At 30.4% G+C, this 25652-nt stretch overlaps 1 protein-coding gene across 1 annotated transcript; it reads right to left on the bottom strand.

The window, feature by feature from the left end:
- Positions 1-9081: 9081 nt before the first annotated feature.
- Positions 9082-14853, bottom strand: LOC149203999 (uncharacterized). The gene is made up of 2 exons (XM_089394597.1): positions 11671-14853; positions 9082-9640 (listed from the first exon to the last, which is right to left on the bottom strand). The coding sequence occupies exons 1-2, from the start codon at positions 14600-14602 to the stop codon at positions 9120-9122; spliced, it is 3453 nt and encodes a 1150-aa protein (XP_089250723.1). The 5' UTR covers positions 14603-14853; the 3' UTR covers positions 9082-9119.
- Between the last annotated feature and the right edge of the window lie 10799 nt (positions 14854-25652).

The following is a 25652-nucleotide window of genomic DNA, read 5'->3' as shown; positions in this document are numbered from 1 at the left end:
GCAGGTTGAGCGCAACCTTGAGCAGAGCATATTGTATTCATCCAGATTCTTTGATTAATGTGATACAAATAGTAAGGAGTTTTGAGAAGTTGCTTTCCCCTAGATAAATATTTGTGTATGTGTGTTAAATATTGATGCATGTTAATGATTTGTGTTCTCGATCATGAATTTACTTCCGCAAATTAGTAGAGTAGCTTCTATTCTTGTGATTTAGAAAATTTCATGAGCAGTTTAGAATCTACACATTAATTTCTACAGGAGGAAGGAGAAGAAGTAAGAAATAAGGAAGAGGAAGTGAGAAGGAAAAGGGAATATAAAGGGTCAAATTATATGGATATTGAAGATTCCTATCTTTAAGCTATGTCTAGTCCTATCCTAAAACTATGTGCAGTTCCTAGGAACATCCATCATAATCGTCATTTGCCTCTAGGTGAGTTTAGTTTGGGAAATTCACCCCTTCTAAGTTAAATGTAGTCACTTTTGTTTTTAACATGACAAAAGGTAGAGTAGTAAAAACAATCATATAAGAAAATCAAATTACTGAGAGTTCTTGAACTCATAGTCACTATTAATTCACTACTAATGGTAGGCATGAGAAAAAACAATATTTCCATGACTTCTGCATGTGTCACGTGTTCAAAGATTTAGTATTTCAGATTCAAAGCATTACCAAGGAAATTCAAGAATATAAACATAAGGTAGAAAATATGGAATGAGCTAGTCCATTACAAATTAGACATGATCAACTTATTTGCGATCTTGCACCTTTGAATTCCAAGTGGAACTCAAAATCATTTAGAATCGTATGCTAATCTATGTGAGTCCCTTTGTTATGCCACCCAATATCTCACCTACCTTGAAAACATTAAAGACAGAAAATGTAGTGTTGTATGGAGTGTACTTAGGATGGATGAACTAAAAAAATGGCAAGTAGAAGAAAATAAGACCACACAAGACTTAACTAGGATGACAAAAAAGGAAAATTAGTTTAACTGTGTTGCCTTGGAAATCTATCAAGCAATAAGTACATCACTAGGGAAAGATGTCACTTCTTCCTTAAACAATTGTGAACATTTACACCCTGGTGCTGGAAACATAATTGAAAGATGTCACTTTCCATCACTTGGAGGCATAGGTGCACCAATACCTATGATAGATATCTTAAATAGCTAAAAGAAAGCATTAGAAACAAGGGAATCACAATTGGGATGACTCCAAATAATTACAAGGAGACCTTGAAGGAATATATTGCTAGCGCCTCTAAAGAAAATAATTTAATTAATTCCTTCCTTATTACATCAAAGAGGACAATGGGGCCCATGTCAATAGAATTAGCATATTATAAAATTATCTTTGAGCAAATTAATTTTGGGTGCATACTTGGCATATCTTCACAACATGATTGGTGGGTTCCTACATACAAAAAAAGCATGGTTGAAGATAAGTTGAAATATAGAATATTCTTTAGAAAGAATCAAGAGGGAAAGTTTAAAAGTTCATAATTTCCAAATAGAAACTAAGAAGAGAGAAAGTAGTTATAGATTGAAGGTTCTAAAAGCCAATCTTGTTGTAGAAGGAGTTTTTTGGTTATTGATAGTTTCTACTCTTCGAAAATTTTGAATGAGAAGAAGCCATTATTGCCAATTTTTTGGTGGGGCCTTCTACTTATTGGTAGTTTGTAAACTCTTTGAGAATTTTTAATGAGAAGAATCCCCAAGGCCAATGACTTTTCCACAATGAGTATGAGAGTTCTTGTTTTAACCTTTCAAATGTTTTATTTGGAATAATTGTGAACAATAATGTAACCAAAGATTTCTTTCCTTTCCTTTCCTTTTCATGTTTATGTGCTTCCTTTATTGAACAACTTTATATTCCAAACTACTAATAAAAAATAACCCAATCTCATGTTTAATGGTTAAAATATGCTACTAGCTAGGATAGGTTAGAGAATGCAACATTCTATAGTATATTAGAAAGAATTAGCATCTTGAATTTCACAATCCCTTGCACATCCAATAGTAACAATTGTGAGCCCAAAATCGAAATAAGTTACCTATTCCAAACCATGTAAAATATGATTAGGACTCTATATCTTGGAGACCCCTTGTTCCTATATATCTTGGAGACCCCTTGTTCTTAAACAAGACACTTTATTGTTAACAAAACACCCCTAAACATCCAAACCAATATCTCAATCTTAGACCACACCAAAACATATCAAGATGCATATTTTTATATTTAGAAAAATTACAATAAGTTGAACAACAAACAATAATAGATATCTTATCAAAATCCTATAATATTTTTTAAGAGATATCTATATCATTTTTCCATCGAGTAATACTCTTAAATGATAAATTATGAATAAAAATAAAATTTAATACTACTTTAAATTATATAATTGTATATTATTTATATGTCTTTGGGTATGGCTATGATTTATATGTTTTGGGTAGTAAGGAAATAGGTTAACAGTCCAAGACCCAGAGACATTTTGCAGGATTGAAAACCTATTCCCTTATGGACCACGGACGGGCAATTCCAGGTGACCTCGTTTTCTTTGAATAACAGTTATGAGGTAATCTGCATTTGTGGTCAGTAACCAGGGATGGTTGTCCTCTCTTATTTAACAACTAAATTATGATAGGTTTTCCTACTATGTAAAAAAATATTTTTAAATACATAAACCCAACAATCCCAATATTAATTTGACATCATCATGAAAACATCTTAAAAGATTCTCCTCATATCATTCTTATCTATATATTAAATTTTCACAAAGCCCAACTCAAATTCCACATCAGCATGAGGAGATTGTAAGCCAATCACTCGCATCCTTATTGTAAATGCATTGCAAGTCTTCACATAAAAAAAACCCACATGATTTGAATAAAGTCATTTTGATCATAGCTTGAAAAATTATTCATGATGTACATATCTGAGCATTTTATAAGTCAAATTATATGTTCACACCAATAAGAGTTTGGAGGTTTGAGATTCTCTCATACAATGCATTATCTCATCTTCCACAGCTTAATCATTACACACCTACACTTCCAAGTTCCATCTCCATCTCTCAGAAAATGAGCAGGGAAGAACAGCATAATCATTACAAATCTACACTTCAATCTCTCAAAAATTGAGTAGTGAAGAACAAAAATGTACATTTGTTACCCACAAATGCATCCCCACCGCCCTGGTGTGTACTTTATGTTTGCAATTTCTAACATTGTCCTCCAAAAAACAGACAGACATATCCCCACCCGGACTGTACAGCACCTCGCTTCTTTCCATCCGTGCAATAATGGAAGTGATAGTTCTTATCTGATTGGATTCTGTGAAATTCTGTGCATGGATCCTTTAGTTTGTGAAATAAGACATAAGTATCAATTTCACCTTATGGTGCTGTCAATTTCATGCCTCCCACAAAGTCCAAACAACCATAGTCCAGTCTTGCATGCCATCCAATCTTAATCTGACCGACCTTCTTTTTGCTTATCAGTGCTTCATGTCCCATCACATCAATAAAGAAAAGATATGTTTCAACGAAAAATTATTGGAAGAGGAACCTGAGTGTCCGAAGTTCAAACAATTCATTCAGGCATTTCTGCGGGATTCAAGACTGCTGCGCGTATCCACCCGGCTATGGTGGGGCGGCATCACAGACCGTTGAATTTGAAGGCGTTGTTGTACAAGTTTACATTTTCAAATGAATTTTTTAATAGAAATTTGGTGAGAAATTGTTTAAGAAATCTGATTTTGAGAGTGTTTAAATTATTTTGTACGAAAGAAAGAAATAAAGTCAACGCCATTAATTGGTACTAAGGAAATCGAGTTAACATTATTAAAAATTTCTGGGGCAGTAGTCTAATTAGTGGGAGGAATTGCCGGAAAGTTATAGAAATTCCGGTATATTTAGAGAAAATCCGGCAAGGATTTTTGTAAATCCAAGTTATAGCAGTTAAACTTCAAAATTTTAGGTGTCCTGAATTTGATGGTTCTGAATCCATTTCTAACATCAAAAACACGATTCAAACACTGTTTCTGCAAGATTTTTTGAAATTTTGACAGCCACTTTTGGCTGTCCAGACAATTCCTCCCCCTCTTTAAACGACTCCATTTCTGGGCACCCAAAATCCCTAACTGTAATCCCCATTTTCAAAAATTTCCAAATTTTCTCAAAATCATTCCAAAATTTCTGTGGCTTTCCTTGCGAAAACGTGGGGCTGTTTAGACTATTCCTAATGGCTGGTATACGGGCTGTAAGGTGAATATAAGCCAGGAGGAACTAATGAGTGCCAGTGGCCGTAAATGAATAGCTACAATCATTGGTTTTGGGTCTGCCAGTACAGCAACGCCCACTGATTAGTATGGTTCATCTTCTCTTTACACGTTTCAACTGCCAAGTACATTTTGTCTTGTTAATGTTGGATAGACCATAAGCTTTTATCTAACTTGTTCTTTGGTGGCATGCATGGTGGGCTTCTTTCGTAAGGGCTAATGTAACGTAGAGATAAATTTTGGTTTGGCCTTCATTTCGTACTTACCTAGCTGCCCTGGGCTATGATCAGGGGATACCCACCAGCATATGACAGATAGAGGATATCATGGAATTTAATTAATAAATGAAATGATGTTTTCATTGAATTTGGTGTTAAATTTTAATTGGGGTTATGTTTTTTTGTTATTGGAATAAATTTTTAAATGTGTAAATAGATTTAAATTATGAGACATATGAATTTTATAAATTAAAAAATTTAAATTAGATATTTGCAAAAGATTTCTACTAAATTGATGAGAGAAAAATATTTATAATTTTTTTTTATCTATTATATATATATATATAACATAAACTTTCATAATTTAATTATCATTATTAATTTAATTGTCAAAATTAGTAATGGGGAATGAGGAAAATTATCATTGGCTGATATTCACAAATGTAGACTGATTCATCATCATTTATTCAAGGAATCACTCCACATGTTTTTGAGTCTTGGACTTTTAACAGGTTTCTTTACATATAAGAAAAACAAATTCTTAAACAAATAAATTTATTTTTAATTAAACTGTTATATATATATATATATATATATATATATATATATATATATATATATAACAAATTTTCGTAATAGTTGTCAAAATTAGTAATGGGGAATGAGGACAATTATCATTTAGGTTGATATTCTCAAATGTAGGCTGATTCATCACCATTTATTAAAAAAAAACCATTCCAAATGTCTTTGAGTTTTAGACTTTTAACATATTTCTTTATATATAAGAAAAACAAATTATTCAACAAATAATTTTTTTTAAGACATACTCCAAACCCAAAAAATAAATTAAAATATATATTAAAAATATTTAATTTAATTTTAAAAATAATAAATACTAATTTAAAAAATTAATTAATAATTTTATAATTTTATTAACATTAATTTTAAAATAAATTTTTAATTAAATTAATTAAAAAATATGGACAATAATTATAGCTAGCTTGATAAAATGTTTGCCGCACAATTTAAGATCAACTCCATCATATTCGTTAGGAAGTTCTTAATATGCTACAGCAAAAAGTGAACAAAATTAATTATTGAGAAAAAACTGAATGAAATTAATGATAGATAAGAGTTTGCAAATGGTTAATAAATAAGTTTAAGAAAATATTTTTAAAGTTAACGAATTACTGTGAAATAAAATTTGAAATTAAATTCAGAAATGAAAGGAAAAAATACAATAAATAATATTAGTAATAAATAATGTAATTTTGGATAATGTTTATTAGTATCTGTGTCTTTACATAGTAGGTAATGGTTTTCATTATTGAACAAAGGATAAATAATTAGCAATGGAACATGGTAGGTGATTCTTCTGATTAGTGAGTAAGGATAACAATATGATTTGAGGTTTAATTAATTATGGGAGTAATGAGGAGGGGTATAATTTTTTTAAATGAGATTGTTAGTTTTGGATGGTTAATAATTATGGAGAGTGAAAATAGAAAAATAATGGAGAACTAAAAAATAAGAGAGTCTAAGTACTCCATTTTTGAGATGGTGAGGTGGGTTTTTTTTTTTTCTCTTTTAATTTCAAAGTTTAATTTCTCTTTGGCACCATTTCACAGTCACTTGGCTTGTAAGATTCAAAGGGGGTGATTCCTTTCAGAGGGTAATTGAGAAACAATAGTCTTAGCTATTTGAGTCATCTAGGGTGTAGAGATAGGAAATCCCATTGCAATGGAGGTTTTTGGATTTATCTTGAACTCGAGGTGGTCCCAATATGCTAAGGGAGCCTACATGGTTTAGGGGTGAATTCTTGTTGGTGCCATCACTTTCTTGAAGCACAATGGTAAGAGACATGGGATAGGGCCATGGGGAGAAGAAGAGGAGAGGACATGGGTCGAGAGGCCAAAAATCTCTTGCTCCAAACCCCCTTACTCCTCTTGAACAACAAAGAAGACTGGGGTAGTGGAAAACATGTACCATAGTCTAGTTTTTAGAGGAGGTGTAATGTTGCTTAAGGATGTGGAGAAGAAGGAAGAGGAAAAAAATTGTGTCCTATTACAGGACTAAAATTTAGAAAATATTAAAGGATATTTATTTAACCTAATCTATTTAAGAATTGGAAACACAAAAAGGATATTTATTTAACCTAATCTATTTAAGAATTGGAAATTACAGAGACATATTGGATGACAAAAACTATTGTATCATATGCATTAGAAAAAACCATGTTATCCATAAGATACCATGCACATACTTTGGATCTTTGAAGAAAAATTTGAATTGATATATACAAAAGAGTATATGGTACTAATTTTTTAGTAACACTAGCCAAAAAGAAAGACACACATCATAATTAAGAAGTAACAATATCATCTAGGAAGAAAAAAAATATCAACTCCATGACCATAGATGAAGCATTTTGAACCCATTACTAGCTTTAAGTAAACGGAGGCAAAGGAACAACTCCACCCACCACCTCCTTAAGGGCTTAGTTTCTTTTGTCATATTGTTCATCTAGGAAGGTCAATTGATATACATTTACAAGAGGGTGTCTAAAATTATTTTGGGACTTCATGTTATTTTTGGCCAGCGTAAGTTTCCATAGATAAATATTAGTTAAATGGTGGTTAGTTTCCCTTGAAGTAATTATCACTTTTTTTGTTTATTATTTTAATATAAAACCGTTTTTAAATAAAATTAAATAAATAAATAATTTTAAAATTATTTCTTATTTTTAAAACATGGAAAAATTTGGACTTTCCCTTTTCCTTTTAAATTTAATTTAAAAAATTACAATAATATCATACAAACCATTACATAATCTAAATTAATGTTAAATAAACCATTCAAATTTATAAAATATATAAATACTCATTAAAACATAAATTTTATTGAAGTGATTTTTAATATATAATGGAATCCATTTCCAATGAATAATTGCCGAAAGCTTCCTATTTCAACTTAAAGTGGATGAAGATTTATTGACTTTTTACTTTTATTTTTTAGTTGACTATCTAGATTGATTCTCAAGGGAATATGCTCGGCATATGCTTATCAATGGTTGTAGTGTGTTACAGAGTTTGTTAGGTTACACTGACTTTTAATAAATTAAAAAAATTAGATTTGTGGCTAGTGGCTCCTCGCTCACCATTTTCCGAGGGATTTGAGATTATTCCAATTCTAATAAATTCATATTCTAATTAGATTGGGAAATTAATATATAAGCAAATTTTATTTAGGGAAATAGTCTATTTTACAATAAGATGTGTAATTCCTTTTTTCTTCTCAAGTTAAATTAGATTTGTGCCACATGGCTCCCAGCCCACGAATTTCCTAGGGATGACATTATTCCAATTCTAATAAGTTCATATTCTAATTAGATGGGTATATTAATATATAAGCAAACTTTATTTAGAAAAATTGTCCATTTTACAATAAGATTTGTAATTTTTTTTTTCTCAAGTTGAAGTTGACCCATAACCTTTTTATACATGGTTAATCATGTAAATGTGTGCATTGGCAAGGCATTATTTATACTACAAATAGTTTTTTTGTTATATTTATGAAGTCTTCTGCTATATCAACCACATTAATAATTTTAATGTGGTTGTATATATATATATATATATATATATATATATATATATATATATATATAGATATATAGAAGAAGAAATCTTTGTTCAAAAATTATAATTCAATTTCAAAATTAGTTATGAATTTTTATTGTTTATCTATTTTTTTTAATATCAATATCTCTTTTAAAAAGTATTTAAATAAAATTTTAATTTTATAGGTATCTTATTTTTTATTATTTTTTTAATATGTTTTATTTTTTAATCAAAATTTGATAATATAAATTTGAATGAGATTCTGATTCAAATCATACCAAAAATATTTAAATAAATCTGAGGCTAACCCACTTTGAAAATTATAATACACAAAATTATTATGAATTTGTGAGTAGCTCAGAAAAATATTTATATATTTTATGTTTGGATACACAAATTTGTTATGAATCTGTAAGGAACTGACAAAAAATATTTAAATAAATCCTAGGCTGCCCCACTTTGAAAATTACAGCATCTTAGTTTTATGATTGCATACACCGGTCTATTATGAATCTGTCGGAAACTCAGAAAGAGTATTTTAAGTAAATCTTATTTTTATGTTTGGATGCACCACTTCGAAAGGTGAAAGTAACATCTTATTTTATGGTTTGATACACCAGTTTATTATGGACCTGTAAGGAAAGGAAAGTGTGTTTCCTCAGTGTTCTCTTGATTTTACTATGCTATTCACCAAATCAAAATAGATGCTGTTCTAATAAGCGGTCCGGTCCCGAGCTGTGTACTATATATGAATACAATTGTGTGTATTGCCCCATTTTACATAGTTGTTGATACCCCCTGGAGAGATGTATCAGATGTCGGATCCTCCTCCTAATTAAACCACCCTACACTACATTGTTCTCTCATAAAAATAACTGCATGACTGGAACTCGACGTATGGGCTCCAAGAATAATGGCTAACAACTTTACATTGACTACTCTAATTTTATGTAATGCCTTGCTCACATATTAAATTTGATAAAATGCATTAATGCTATATTCAAATTACATTGGAAACTGAAGAATGCAGCGAATAGGATTCGTGGGCGGTTGTCGAAGCCGAAGAGTAATCGAGACCAAAGGAGGACCCTACGGGAGATCGGGCGTCCGCGGTAGGGTTCGGTGACCGGGTCGAGCCGGGCGCAGGAGTTTGTTTGAGCAGAAGGTCGGCCTTGCCGTTATAGTCATGGCAGTCGTGGCGGATTTCTTTCAGGAGCGCCGCCACGTCTTTCATGGTCGGCCTTTCGTCGGGATTGGAATTGACGCAGAGGAAGGCGACGCCCAGCACCTGCAGCATTTCTTGGATCTGTGTGTCGGGCCGGCCTTGGAGTCTCGGATCGATTACCTCCGCCGAGTCGGCCAGCTTGTTGCTCTGCACTGCGTCTCGCGCCCACTCCACCAAATGGACGCCTTCGGGAATGGTCGGGTCGATGGGCTGCTTTCCGGTTACCACCTCCAACAGAACCACGCCGAAACTGTACACATCGATTTTCTGCGTTATTTTCATGGTGTATCCGTATTCTGGTCACGGTGCAATGAGATTTTGTCAGTCATCACGATCACTTTCATGATTATTCTGAATATGACAACATATCATAATTATTTATATATATATGAAAATTTTTCCTTGATGGCAATTTTGATTGAAATGCGGTAAAGAATTTCATCTTTTATTAAGTTTAATTTATTAATATATTTTTTGGTGGCAGGATTATATCTTTTTCATATTTAATATATCTTTCCAATTATGTTTGAAATAATATATCACTCCAATTATTTCTGGAATAAATTCAGTGACTTCATATTAAAAACTATCTTAACAAAACCCAATCACTGTCTACTTAAAACTGATAGACAAATTCATTAACAAATTAAAAAAAAAAAAAAAAAACATTTTAAAACATTTAAATCCCGTAAAAAAATATATGACATAATTCTAACCCAAAAACAAAAACATTTAATAATTAAACTTTTTTCTTTTTTATATTCAACCATTATTCAATGTTGGTTAATTTTTCAAAAAAAAACTTGAACCAATTGGATTGCCACACCGAGCAATAATAAGACTAATCAATAAAAAAACAAACTTGAATTAATATAAATATTTAAATAATGTTTCATATATACTAATAAAATAAATAAAAATATATAATTAAATGTATTATATTTTAAAACACTTTGCCATATAAATACAAAAATATATATCTATAAATTTAAATATTTAAACAAAAAACACTTAATATAAATTTTTATATAATCTTATAAATATATATCTATAAATTTAAATATTTAAACAAAAGAAACTCTTAATATAAATTTGTCTGCCAATTGCAAGTAGTTTTTGGTAAGAAATCAGATACCAGAAGTATTCAGGCATACACATACCATTCATAGGATTGGATTTTTTTTTACTCAAGGTTTCTATCTAATACCCTCACACAGCAATGCTTCAAGGGATAAATCTTATAATCTAAGTAAAAATGTTTTATCTTATTTTTTTAATTATTACATTCTTCTATTTATTTACATAATAGAATAAGATTTTAATGGAAGTGTGAATATTTGTAAATAATAATAATAAGTGACAAAAGGTATTGAATTTAAAAATATATTTAATTGTTTAATTTATAAAAAATAAAAAAATTTTGATTTGATGATGTAATTTTTACTTGAAAAATTCACTTTTCATAATATAATTTACGAAATCTTAATTCAATTATTAAACTCATATTAATAAAGAAAAATTAGAAATATAAATTCTAATAAACTATATTTAAAATATAAATAAATATAGTTCACGATGGAAGCTATTTTAATTAAAAATTAAGCTCTTACACCATCTTAATCATAACATTGCACCTTCAGTAACTTATTTTTCCATCAAAAAAACAAGCTAGAAACCTACACTCAACCATATATATATATATCAAATATGTAATTTTTCATAAATTTTATTAATAAAAAGTACAGTATATACATTTCCACTCACCTCATTAATCAAAGAAATCCAATATATACACTTTCTTAAACTATACTAATAAAAATAAAAATATTTTTAATAACCCCTGGACATTGTCTAACTATACTAATAAAAATAAAAATATTTTAAATAACCCCTGGACATTGTCTTACTATACTAATAAAAATAAAAATATTTTAAATAACTCCTGGACATTGTTTAACTATTGTAAGTTAAGTATTGTAAATTTTGATATTTTTGGTCCGAATCCAACTAAATAAAATGCAAAATAAAAAGAAATTAAAAATATTGTGTAACTATTATAAAAATAAAAATATTAAATTAAATAACCCCTAGACATTGTCTACTATTTATTATAAGGACATCGTCTACTATTGTAAGTTAAGCATACTAAATTTTGAAATTTTTGGTCCGAAAATAAAAAGAAATTAAAAATTAAAATAATAATAAGAAAAAAGACAACTATAGTTTTTTTTTTTAAATAACATATTAAAGTTGAAAATAGAAATTTATGAAATGCATTCAGAAAACACACTGGTATAACACGTTCCAGAAAAAGAAAACTACTTACCAGGAGCTATGTAACCATAAGATCCAGCTACTGTTGTCGAAGATCTATTGAAATCTGCTGAATCCACAAGCTTGGCGAGACCAAAGTCTGCGAGATAAGGCTCATACTGACTGCCCAACAATATATTATTGGCCTTAACATCTCGATGGAGTATGGGCGGCCTGCAATCATGATGCAGATAGGACAACCCCTGCGCAGCTCCCAGCACTATGTTATACCTAATTTCCCAATCCAGCATACTTCTCTTCTCGTGCAAGAGCCCGCCCAAGCTCCCGTTGGGCATGTAATCGTACATCAAAAGCTTCGATCGCCCGTTTGTGCAGCACCCGAGGAGCCGAACGATATTTCTATGGCGGATGGCGCCCAGAGTGTTCACCTCGGCCGAAAAAGAGTCCCGTTCCCGGACTTTCTCACATTCCGACTCCTTCCCAGTCCACAGCTTCTTCACTGCTATAACGTCCCCGTTGCCCATCTCGGCCTTGTAGACCACGCCGGAACATCCTTTTCCGATAATGTTACTGTCAACCAGCGCGTCCACGACGTCGTCGGCCGAGAAATTGAGTTTCTGAAACGTGGTCATCTGCCATGGCCACCCGATCTCGGAATCCTCCATTTGCCGGTCACCCATTCGCCGGACTCGTGTCACGAGCCAGATGCCCAGAATCATCATTACAGCCGTGACACTGAACAGAAGAATCATTACCAGTTTTACCTCAAAGGACTCTCTGTTCGAAGGCGCGCCGCTGCTCATGAAGCAAACTTCCTCCGAGGTGCACAGAGCCGCGTTGCCGGATAGGTCGCTGGCAGGCAAAGATCTGAAAAGACTGGTATCAGGCAGAGACCCGGAAAAATCGTTGAAAGAAATGTTGAGAAAAACAAGATTCTGAAGCTGAGCAAGAGCAGATAAATTTCCAGAGAGCAAATTGTGGGAAAGATCTAAAGATGCCAGTTTAGTAAGACCGGAAAATTGTGCCGGAATTGAGCCGGAAAGATTGTTCCAGCTCAAATTCAATGCAATTTCCAGCGCTTGCATTTTTCCCATTTCTGGAGGAATTTGCCCTGAAAATCGATTTAAGCTCAAGTCTAGTAACTGCAAATTGGTACACCGGCTGATCTCCCATGGTATAGCACCAGACAGAGCATTTCCATTCAAAGTAAGCTTAGTCAGGGCAACCAGATTTCCAAGATTTGCCGGAATCAGCCCGCTCAATTCATTAGCAGACAAATCAACGACTTGCAAACCGTGCAAGAACCCAAGAGCCCTCGGAAGTTCACCGCCTAGTCGATTTCCATGAAGATCCAGCATTTGAAGCTGAGAACATCCTCCAATCTCTGCAGGAATAGAACCAGAAAACTGATTCATTGCAAGGTCCAGAAAAACAAGATTCTCCAGCTTTCCAATCTCTCTAGGAATCTGATTCAGCAACCTATTATTCCCAAGACGCAAGCGCGACAGAGCCACACAGTTTCCAATCTCCGGCGGCAAAGCTCCGGTGAGCTCATTCGACAGAAGCAGCAACTTTGTCAGATTCTTTATTTCAAATAAACTCGGCGGAATGCTTCCAGTTAACCGATTGTGAGAAAGATCCAAGGACTGGAGATTATCACAGCTACCTAGACTAGAAGGAATGGGGCCTTCCAGATTATTTTGCCATAGAAACAGCACTGTTAATTTCTTCAAAGCCCCCAGCTCAGCAGGCATTTGTCCCGAAATCTGGTTATTATAGAGCTGAATCTGAGTAAGCTCTGTGCAATTAGCAAGAGCCGCAGGAATCGAACCGGAGACATTGTTGTCAGTGATCTCAAGCTCGCTTAAATTTTTCAAACTCCCAAAAGAATCTGGAATGCTACCGGACAAGTAATTGGTCGACAAATCGACGAACTTCAAAGAACTACAGCTACCGAGCTCTGCGGGTATGCTCCCGGCTAGCTCGTTGTCCCAGAGATACAGCTTTTCAAGCTTCTGCAGCTTCCCGAGCTCTCGGGGAATCGCTCCGGAAAGTCTATTTTCATAGAGATACAAATTCACAAGCTCAGAACAGTTCCCCAATTCTGCCGGTATAGTTCCAGAGAGAAAAGCAGTATATATTGCTAGGGTTTGGAGCTTCTTTAAAGATCCAAACGATAAAGGAATTTTGCCAGAGATATTAGTCTCTGCTAATCCCAATGTTACAAGATTGGTACAGTTGCTTAATTCATCTGGCAACGTGCCTTCAATATTCTCATTACCGCCTGCTCTAAAGACTTCCAGATTAGCCAAACGGCCGAGCTCTGCCGGAATTTTGCCGCTCAGCTGATTATCGAAAACAACAAGATCCACAAGATTATGACAATTTCCAATCTCAGCTGGAATGCTCCCCTGGAGCTGGTTCGAATTGAGGATCAGAGACTTCAAGTTCTTGAGCTTAGAAATTTCTGCAGGAATATTTCCTCTTAACCTATTCCCGCTCAGATCCAGAATCTCTAAGCTCTCATAACCTCCAATCTCTGCAGGAATGCTTCCAGTCAAATTCGCTGCAGAAATAACGAGCGACCGAAGAGATCCAAGAACTGCAAACTGAGTAGGAACATTGCCTGCGATTTGCACAGACTGAATATTAATCTCTGTAACGAGATTTTCATGATCCAGAGAGCAAATCACACCGGTCCATTTACAGGGATTTTCATGCCGAGGATCCCACGATTCGAAGAAAGGCCATGAAGTTCCATCGCCAAGAGTTTTCTTCCAGGTTAGCAGCGCCTGCCCTTCTTGATTGACGGCGAAGGCCGTCCATGGGATGATAATAAGAAAGAAAACGATCGGCATTGAACTCCGGCCTTCCATCGGGCCGAACAAATTCAATATCGGAGCCCAAGAAATTTGCATAGAGTTTGGGGATTGTGCAAGCTTGATCCGACGAGATCGATCACCATCGGGCGAGGCGAGGGACATGAGGTAGGAGTAACACTAGGGCTGTGCACTTAATCCATCATCACATTGTATTGTATTCAGTGCCGCGAGGGGTGTGGGATAAGAAGAAGTACAGGAACCAGGCAATCTGGGGTGGGTGAGGTGAATCAGGAGGGGAACAGATAACAGGAGAACGGGGCACCCCTTTGTTATATGATGGGTTTGTCCGTCCGTCCGTCCGACCGGCCCGAGTGGGACAGGTCGGAGCCGCAAATTTTCAGTGTGGCCGGAATCTAGGAAGTTGGATTTCTTTTATTCATTTGGAATTTTGAGTTGATTGCTATGAGATATGGATCGATTTATACAAGTGGTCGAAACCTTTTGTGGCGTGTTATACTATGCAATTTATAATGGGGCACAATGCTTCTGACCTATCAAACTATGTAATTCACATTTGATATATTTTTCATATTATGTATAAATGTAATTTATAATGGGGCACAATGCTTCTAACATATCAAACTATGTAATTCACATTTGATATATTTTTCTTATTATGTATAAATGCAATTTATGATGGGGCACAATGCTTCTAACATATCAAACTATGTAATTCACATTTGATATATTTTTCTTATTATGTATAAATGCAATTTATGATGGGGCACAATGCTTCTAACATATCAAACTATGTAATTCACATTTGATATATTTTTCTTATTATGTATAAAGTTTGGATATAGTAAATTGAAAGCTATGTAATTCATATCGAGAAATCTTCCTTAATATGTGATATTATGTATAAAGTTTGGATATACTAAATTATATATATATATATATATATATATATATATATATATATATATTAACTTAAAAGTATAATGTACAAAGTCAGGATATTATATCTAAAGTTTGGTAATATATTGATTTAAAAGTATAATATATAAAGTCACGATATTATGTATAAAGTTTGGATATACCAAATTTGAAAGAAGAGTTTATAAAGATGTGGAATAATAATGGATTTTTTAATTTTATTTAGGTGAGTCAAAATGAAAATTTATATAAATACATATCATAATTTTAATTAGTTTAAAAATTTGTGTAAGAAAGTTAATACAAAATTTAGAAGCAGTAAATTTAAGGTTGAAATAAAAGATTTAGAATTTTAATTAATTTTTTAATTAATTTGAATTTGTTTAAAATTTGGTTGGGTTAAGTTTATTTTTGAGTTTTCGTTATACTTATATATTATATTTGGGTTTATATTATATAGGTATTTTATTTCTAAAAATTATTGATGGTTTAATAGTTTTAACATATTTAGATTTGGATATAAATTTTGTGGCATATAATATTATATTCAGAATTTGGATTTTAACAAATTTATGATAGAATTTATAACAAATTAGAATTCTAATTGATTTTTAAATGTGTTTGATTAATTGAAATGAGTATACTAAACTTGAATCACAATTGAATTTTTATTGAAATTGACAATTTTATATCATTTATATCAAATTTATTATTTATTGCAAAATGATATATTATTCCAAGATCATCTTATTTCAAATAGAGTAATACCATAACATTGATTAGTCAATGCCTACAGGGCTTTGGATTGACGATAAAGCACTCCTTGCGATAGGTCACCAGTTCAAATCCTCCGTGGGTACTTAGGTAGTTTTAACTAGAAAAAAAAAAAAAAAAAAAAAAAAAAAACATTGATTAGTAAATAATTGATTATCCATCTACAAAATTTAGAGTTTATAAATTTAAAGGAGAATTTATAGCTATTTGAAATTATAATTAGTTTACCAATAATTTAGATCATAGAGAATTGGAAATAATCTTTAAAACATCATTTTACTATATAATTATAACAAGATTTCAATCATGTTTAAATTTTTATCAAATTCATGTCAAATTTATTGCCAAAAAAAAGTTCAATTATTACATGATTAACTTAAAACAATGAGATTACTATACTATTAAAAAAATCATTTATTACATAATTAAATTAAAACAATGAGATTACCATGTTTGATGATTTGGGTTGTTTTAAAGTTGGAAAATTATTTTGAAACATTGTTATTACATTTAAAAAGAATATGAATATAGCAAATTTAAAATAAAATTACATTGATTTAAAATTACAATTATATATGTCTCTTTGGGGTAGCTAAAGTGGCAATGGCCATGGAAATAATCTTGCTTTCAAATCTTGTGCTACCCTCACCATAATAGAATGAATAATAAAATGTAACCATAAAAACCAAAAAATCTTATCAAACTTACCAAAAAATACTGCAACTGTATATAAAATTAATACAGTTTTTTAATTATTAGTAATTTAAAAATTCCTCATAATATAAATATTAAAATCTAAGCAATTTTCTAACTGATATAAAGCCTATTGAGAGTTCAGAGAAACTATGCATTAAACTTAAATCATAATAAAACTCTAAACTTAAAACATAATAAACCTCTAAACTTAAACCATAAACCATAATGTAGCTCTGATTGAAACTTCAAAATTTATCGAATAACTTAAACCATAAACCATAATGCAGCTCTGATAGACACTTCAAAATTTATCAAATAACTTAAACCTTAAACCATAATGTAGCTCTGATCACACTTCAAAATTTATCAAATAATTTGCGGAAAAATATGCTTTGTTACATCATTAAGACTCCAAACAGTAAGTGCCAGTCCCACAAGACTATGGGGAAAGCAAAAGAAAAGGCAAAGTAACAGAGCGGCGGTCTGTCTGCGGGGCCAAATCGGCAAATTCCATGATAAAACAATAATGCAGCGCTATCGGATTCCTCTTTTGCGTGCAGAGATTCGACTGCCCGGCCGAATTCCGAGACCACCGCCCTCACATGGCGAGGTCACTATTTAATCCCACGTTTGCTCATACGACAGCCATCATGTTTTTATTGGGAATGCAACCGCACAGCGCCATTAGATTAGATTTTATTTGAGACCAACTTGGTGCATTTCTGTGTGGTGTGATTACACATGTCTCTGTAGTTTGAAATACTTCCCAATTTTTAAATGTGAGTGCTCAGATTAGAAAAGCATTAAAATTCATGTGACGAGGATTCCCTCATGGTGCTTCTCTGTCTCTGTGTCGGCCACCTCTCCTCTAAACTATTGCAAAGATTCCACCAACTAAAGTTGAACCCGGAGACCTGGGCACTAGCTGACTTCAACATTAAGACTGCCTTCAACACTAAGACTGAAACATCCAGGGGAGGAGAAAAAAAATTAAAAAAGAAGTTGTCCCCTTCAACTCTGTTAATGGCAGTGACTAGTTAAATGATTTAATTGCTCTGCTTGTGAGGGTCACGTGGATAGAGACTGAATCAGTGTAAGGGTGAAGGGCATTATTCTAAGACTCATGTATACACCCGAGTCAATGGGACCAAAAAAAAGCATACAAAAGAAAAAGAAAAAGCAGGGAGTGTATAGATTTAATCAAAGCAACCTTATAAAATTTTATTTGGAAAATAGAAAAGAAAAATATTAGATTTAAGATTTTTCTGATTTATATTATAGATAAATGTTTTTCTGATTAATCACATTACTAATGTGATTTATCTTTATTCTCATGACAAGGTCAAAAGATGAATCGATCTCCATGAATAAATAGCATGAATGCATCATTGTAGTTAGTAATTGAAAACTAGCATACAAAAAAAAAGAAAAAATAGAGAGTATATAAAGTTTCTTCAAAAATATTGAAAATATAATTTAGATTTAATGAAACATAAAATTTTATTTAAGAAATTAAAAATTATCAAGGAAAATTTATTATTTGAAAATAGAATAAAATTATATCTAAAATTTTTGTGATTTATAATGTAGATAAATGTTTTTCGGATTAATCACATCATTAGGATTTGGTCCACGTTTCCAACCACTAATGTGGTTCATCCTCAAGACAAGTGAAAAAATCAATCGACCTTTAGGAATAAATAGCATAGATGCATCATTGCTCAGAATTAGCCATTGAAAACAAACCATTAATAAATTAGTTAATAAAATAATATTTTAAAATTAATTGTTAAAAAATATTTATTAAAATATTATATATTTAATTTTAAAATAGCTATTAGAAATAATTATATATAAAAAAATATTTTTAACTTAATATCCTGATTAATATGTGAAAATAATTTCAAATACTTAATAATTATAAATAATTATGAAAAGTTTAATATAAATTAAATAATATTTTAAATGTGAATTTAAAAATAAAAATTTATCAATTGATGTAATACTAACCTTTTTTAAACGATTAGGTAATAAATTAATTTTCGAGTTTGGAATTGTACAAACTTCTTATTTTTTTAACTCAAATATTATTATCTCACATCTCTTTTTTTAAATGGCCTTATCATCCAACACATGTGTTAGGAATAATTTCAAATACTTAATAATTATAAAATTATGAAAAGTTTAATATCAATAAAAAAATTATGAAAAGTTTAATATCAATAAAAAAAACTATTAGGTAATAATTAATTTTCGAGTTTGGAATGGTACAAACTTCTTATTTTTTTAACTCAAATATTATTATCTCACATCTCTTTTTTTAAATGGCCTTATCATCAAACACATGTGTTAGGAATAATTTCAAATACTTAATAATTATAAAATTATGAAAAGTTTAATATAAATTAAATAATATTTTAAATGTGAATTCAAAATTCAAAATTTATAAGTTGATGTAATAGTATACTTTTTTTTTTAATATTAGGTAATAAATTAATTTTTCATTATATATATATATATATATATATAACTCAAATATTATTATTTCATCACTTTTTTTTAAAGGAGTTATTTTTAGTGTGATTTTTTGGACTTTTCGGTACTGGAATCTGGGAGAAAAAAAAATTGAGGTGAATTCTTAATTTGTGTTATTTAAATTGGTTTTTTGATTATATATATGGATTTAACACCCTAAAAAACCCTTAGGGCACTTGGGTTACCCATAAAACTTGTGATTTCAATAAATTCCTATCGGATTTTAGAGAAATTAGACTAGAAAAACCCATCAAAAAAGCTTCAAAAAAATAACACTAAAAACCACTGGTTTTTTAAATGACCTTATCATCAAACCTAGATTAAGAATAATTTCAAATATTTAATAATTATAAAATAATTATGAAAAATTAATATAAATTAAATAATATTTTAGATATAAATTTAAAAAATAATAATTATAAATTGATGTAAGAGTATCTTCTTTTAAAATACTAGGTAGTAAATTAATTTTTCACTTTGCAATGGTACAATTTTATTTTTTGTGGTTGTATCTTCCGGATTCATCGCATCTGTTGTTTTTAGTGCATCGACGTTTCGAACCAGCCTCTGTGGATGATGAACCACAGAGGCTGGTTCGAAACGTCGATGCACTAAAAACAACAGATGTGATGAATCCGGAAGATACAACCACACAAAATACAAATCGCAGAAGTCTCAAATCCATAATTTTATTTTTTTTAAGCTCAAATATTGTTATCTCAGATCTCTTTTTTTAAACGGCCTTATCATCGAACACGTGTTAGGAATAATTTCAAATACTTAATAATTATAAAATAATTATGAAAAGTTTAATAATAAATAAATAATAATTTAAATGTAAATTTAAAAATAAAAATTTATAAGTTGATGTAATAGTCTTCTTCTTTTTTTTTTTTAATTTTAGGTTATATAGTAATTATTCAGTTTGGAATTATACAGACCTTTTTTTATCTTTTTAGCTCAAATATAATTATCTCATGTTTTTTTTTTAAATAAACTTATCATCAAACACATAAATCAGAAATAATTTCAAATACTTAATAATTATAAGATAATAATGAAATGTTTAATATAAATTAAATAATATTTTAGTTATTTTAAATATTAAGTAGTAAATTAATTTTTCAGTTTGGAATTGTACAAACCTCTCTTATCTTTTTAACTCAAATATTATTATCTCATGTCTTTTTTTTTTAAATGGCCTTATTATCAAACACGTGTTAGAAATAATTTTAAATATTTAATAATTATAAATATTTGACAAATGATCAATTATGTGATTTCGCCAAAAATTTTTCTAAACAATTATAAGATAATTATGAAAAGTTTAATATAAATTAAATAATATTTGAAATGTAAATTTAAAAATAAAAATTTATAAGTCAATGTAATATATTTTTTTTTAAATATTAGGTAATAAATTAATTTTTCAAAATTGTACAAATCTCTTTTATCTTTTTAGCTCAAATATTATTATCTTACCTTTCTTTTTTTAAATAAGCTTATCATCGAACACACCATCACTTTAAGAAAAATATATATTATTAATATTAAGATTGCAAACTTTTAGTATAAAATTAATTTAAAAATAAAAAATTATAAATGGATGTGATATATCCTCTATTAAAAATATAAAATAACACCTTTTTTAGATTTAGAATTATATAGAACTCTCTTATCTTTTAGCTCAAACATTATTATCGTGTATATATTTTTTAATGAATTTATTATAAATCATTTTAAATAGATAAAACATTATTTAGACTTAGAATTATATAGAACTCGTCTTTTACATCAAACATTATTGAATTTAATTTTTTAATAAATTTATTATAGATAATTTTAAATACATAATAATTGAAACATTATTATCTAATTCATATATATAAATTTATTAAATACTAGTAATTATAAATATTATTTTTTTTTAAGTAATTTAATTGAATTTTTTATAATTGCTTTTAATTTGAAGCGAAAAGATAATTTTTTTTGCTCTTTAGAATTATATGAATATGACCCTTTATTGTCTTTAGTTTAAACCTTATTATCTCATCTCCCTCTTTTTCTGAATGGGCGCATCATTTCTTTTAACCTAGACATTATTATTTTATATTTCTTTTGTTTTGATGTGTTTGGAAGACTATTATTTTATATTTCATTTGTTTTGATGGGAGTTGTCTATAATGCGACTTTTTGAGATTCCGGTGACGGAATCTGGCGGAAGAAATTGAGATGAAATCATCATTTGTTGCAGTTAAAATGGTTTTTTAACTGCATATTCGGATTCAGCACCCTGAAAAACCCCTGGGACGGTTTCATTGTGCAGAAATTAGCTATCAAACTTGGATTCCAATAAATTACTGCCGGATTTTCACCGGAAAAAATCGCCGGAAAGGCTTTCAAAAAGTCGCGTTAAAGACTACTGCGTTTGATGTATTTAGAAGAGGATAATATTAAACACCATGCTTCTTTACTTTACAGCATCGTATTCTTATGTCTCCTAATGTCTCTTTTGTTTTGTTGCGTTTGGAGGAAGATAAATATGGTACAATACATAACTATGTTGGACTCAACTATATGGATTTTATTGAGAAGATAAAGATCTCATTTTTTGTGCGTATTATAATGATTGTAATGTGATATACAAAAAGTGTAGTGAAATTAATTTAATATAAAAATCATGTTTAATTATATATGTGGTATTTTTTTTCGGTGAAATGTAATGGGTGATGGTTATGTTATAAAGTTTCATGTAAAGTATGTGATTTTATTTTAAATCTTTATGATTTAGCGTGTGAATCATGTATATGTGTGTGATTTTATTTAGAAGTTATAGTGATAGTAATTGAGATTGATCCATGTCATATGAGTATAAGCACAATCATCATTTTTCTATTCAAAAAAAATTACACATGATGTATCAGAGATGGTGTCACTATTATGCATATGGCATAGAATGTATGGTTCCGGATTTTGTTGTTATATGGCATGTACCATGACTATGATATGGAATAAGTTATGTAGAACAATATGATTACCATGTCATATCTCTTTTGTTGTATTGAGAAAATGATGGATATTATAAAAGAACATCCTCATTGGACCAAAGGGTGTAGATTCTAGTGTACAAATAAAATCCCATCATTTTATGGTGTGTATGATCATTGCAATGTGGATTTGAGTGAGAAGAGAAGTATAATTGGATTCCATAATGGGTGTCACATCTCTCTGCATGTGATGTACTAAATATGAGGCCACAACACATGCATATAAAACACTTTATACAACACTCTACATATTAAGATGCTTAAGAAAAACTTCCATGAATTATTTCCTTGTGACTTTACATAGTGACTCATTTAAGTAATCATTTATCATTTTGGTAACTAGATATATCATAAAGAGAAGACATACCTTTTTAAATGGTCTATCCCACTTTTATTTTAGTGCACTTAATGAGGTTGATACACCAATAGTTCTAAAAGTAAGGGATGTTGGAGTAATTGTCACACTCACCTCATGGGGAATCAATTATGTGGATTAATTACCACATTGGGAACATGGGATTAATTTCTCACTAAAGGTAATGGACCATGGTAAGGGTTTGGAAGTTTGCTAATGCTTGTGGGTTTTGGTGTAATTGCAAACCTCAATAATGGATAGTAAAAGATTGATATTTGTAGATTAAGATACATGGTAAATTTCCCTAGATATATATGTATGTGTGTGAGGAAAAACCTTTGTTATTCCACGTTGTGTATGACAACCTCAATGTGGATTCAAAAGCATAGAGTAGTATGGTCAATTTCCATAGTGATCACTACATATTCTTGCACATGCTAGGCTCAAGATGTCAATGTTTGTGTGTGTCTGACATGAAAAGTTGTTTTAGATCTTGTCATTCCATGGTTTATCAAGCCATTATGATGTGGAGATGGACACATAAAACAATGACTCAATTTCCCAATGATCACCACATCTCCCTATATATGGTGCATCAAAGATGATTCCTATGTACAAATGATGTACTACTAGTGGGTATGGATCATTTTGTCCCATCATGCTTATAGAAATTACAACGCGGAAATGGGTGCGTAAAATAGTATGAACAAACTTCACAATAGATGTTAATCTCTTAACATGTGGTGCAATCACGATGCCACCACCCATGCACATATACTATAGTCCAAATTTCCTACATTTTGGCCTTTTTCCTGGGCATGTTGACACAATAAATTTGTACTGTTAAATTTATACAATTTGAGTGTCGCACAAGATTTTAGAAATATTAAATACATTTATATATTAAAAAATACAATTTAAACAACAAAAACTATAATTTCACGAAAATTTTATTATAGAATTGGATGAAGGAAAAAAAAAAAAACATATAACATTCCTAAGTCACCTATTTCTCCGAATAATATTTCTTTTTATCCCCACCCTTATATGTTAAGGGTAAAATGTTAGTGTAACTACGTTTACTAGACAACCTCCAATATGATTGTGTGTGGTTGTACTATCATCAATGCAGTAAAGTAAAGCTAAGATTGCCACGTAATTATTGATTGAAGCTATCACAACGGCATCATGTTTCATAGTTGTACCTTCCGACCCTTTTTCCGTTCTTTCAAAGCTTGTTTGGGACCCTTGTCTTGACCCTCCAAAAAAGGGAATAAAAGGACCTTTTTTATTTTGATAGTTTGTTTCTTTCAATCGACATTTTAGTTGGTGCGTGAATACAAGTGAAACCAAATTGAAGTCAGATAGTAAGAAGGGCTAAGAAGGGCTTTGAAAGGACGTTTAAACAAACCTATAACGTGTTCAATTTAATTCGTATTTTTTTTTTAACAAAATTTATTGCAAACATAAAATTAAACTAATATTTACGAAAGTTATTGAAAAAATTAATTCTATATCTTCTTGAGTATTAACATTTTTTATCTATTAAGATATTAATTATATCTAATAACATATTAGTTACAAAGACAAAATGCATGTTATTTATTTTGCTTAACGCACCCGACAAAATATTTTAATTTCAAAAGACAAAATGCATATACTTACCTTTCTGAGCATACCAAACACAATCCATCAAAACTTGTAAAAAAAGTATTAATCAGCTGTAAATTTCCTACTACATTAAAATTGCCATAGGCCTTATGACAACACATTGACTTCATTATTTATTTTAAAAAGAGCTTTCAGTTCAAATCTATTATTATATATGTACATGGTTATAATGAGGTTATGATTAGCATTTAACAATTATAATATTGGTAAAAGAAAGCCCTTATTATTATATTTTCAAATAATAGGTTAATTAACGTTATATATTTATAATATAAAATTTAAAATTAAGTTTTTTTAGTTATTGTATTAATTTTATTGATGATTAATGTTTATTAATATTAAAATTGGTTTAGTAAAATCTTAAATAAGGTGGGAGAGATTTCTTTAGAATTGTCCAATACCTAGTTTTAAAATTTTCTTTAAAATTAATTATAATAACATTTCTAATATTTTTGGTATTATGCGTAATGATATATTATTATATTTCCTAATGACATAGCCCAGATTTCACATTTTTAAGTCATTTTTGTTTGAGTTGTTGGTGGATTTGGATGGAGTTTGAAGGGATTTTAGGGAGCCTATTGCTATCCATGTTGTTTATATTGCTCTTGTACAAAAAGTAACTAATAATTTCCATGTTCTTAATGGGGGAAAGGCTTTCTTCTATCGAGAGAATATGATAGGCTGTATTGCCTTTAATTTTCAATTATGGGTTATAAAATTATTTTGGATCTGCCTTATCTTTCTCAAGGATTCTCTAGAGATGCTACAACCTCAAAATTTGCATCCATATAAGATAATCTAATTGACAAGAGTCTCAAAGTAGAGCTTTCTCTTATCCCATAACCAAAGGTCCACTAACTTATGATTGAAACCCATGATAAGTTTTCCACTGTCCCTTTATAATTTTCACAATGTTATAATTCCAATTGAGCTTGTGATGAATATTGATTTAGAGATATTTTTATGAATACTTCGTCCAAGTTATTGTTGGCATATACAAAGGTATCATGGGTGATATTTTTAGATTTAATTATCATAATCTGCATTTTATAAGTATTCACAATATACTCATACTAGAGAAGTCAACGATTATTCTTAGTTACTTACCAAGGCCATAGAGATTCCTCACCAAAAGAAAAATATCATCAACATAAAGACCTTGTTTGAATCTTATATTATAGGTAATTTATTTTAA

This window comes from Pinus tabuliformis, chromosome 1_2 (genome assembly GCF_031772625.1).
Source record: "Pinus tabuliformis cultivar Carrire ecotype Pingquan chromosome 1_2, CPIR1, whole genome shotgun sequence".
Classification (NCBI taxonomy): Eukaryota; Viridiplantae; Streptophyta; class Pinopsida; order Pinales; family Pinaceae; genus Pinus; species Pinus tabuliformis.
This window is presented reverse-complemented; position numbering and strand designations above follow the sequence as displayed.

What these genes read in the sequence shown, in the direction of transcription:
- LOC149203999 (XM_089394597.1), bottom strand. Translation starts at nt 14,602, where the DNA reads ATGTCCCTCGCCTCGCCCGATGGTGATCGATCTCGTCGGATCAAGCTT. An exon ending in TTATGGTTACATAGCTCCTG is followed by an intron (nt 9,641 to 11,670) that starts GTAAGTAGTTTT and finishes CACCGTGACCAG; the next exon opens with AATACGGATACACCATGAAA.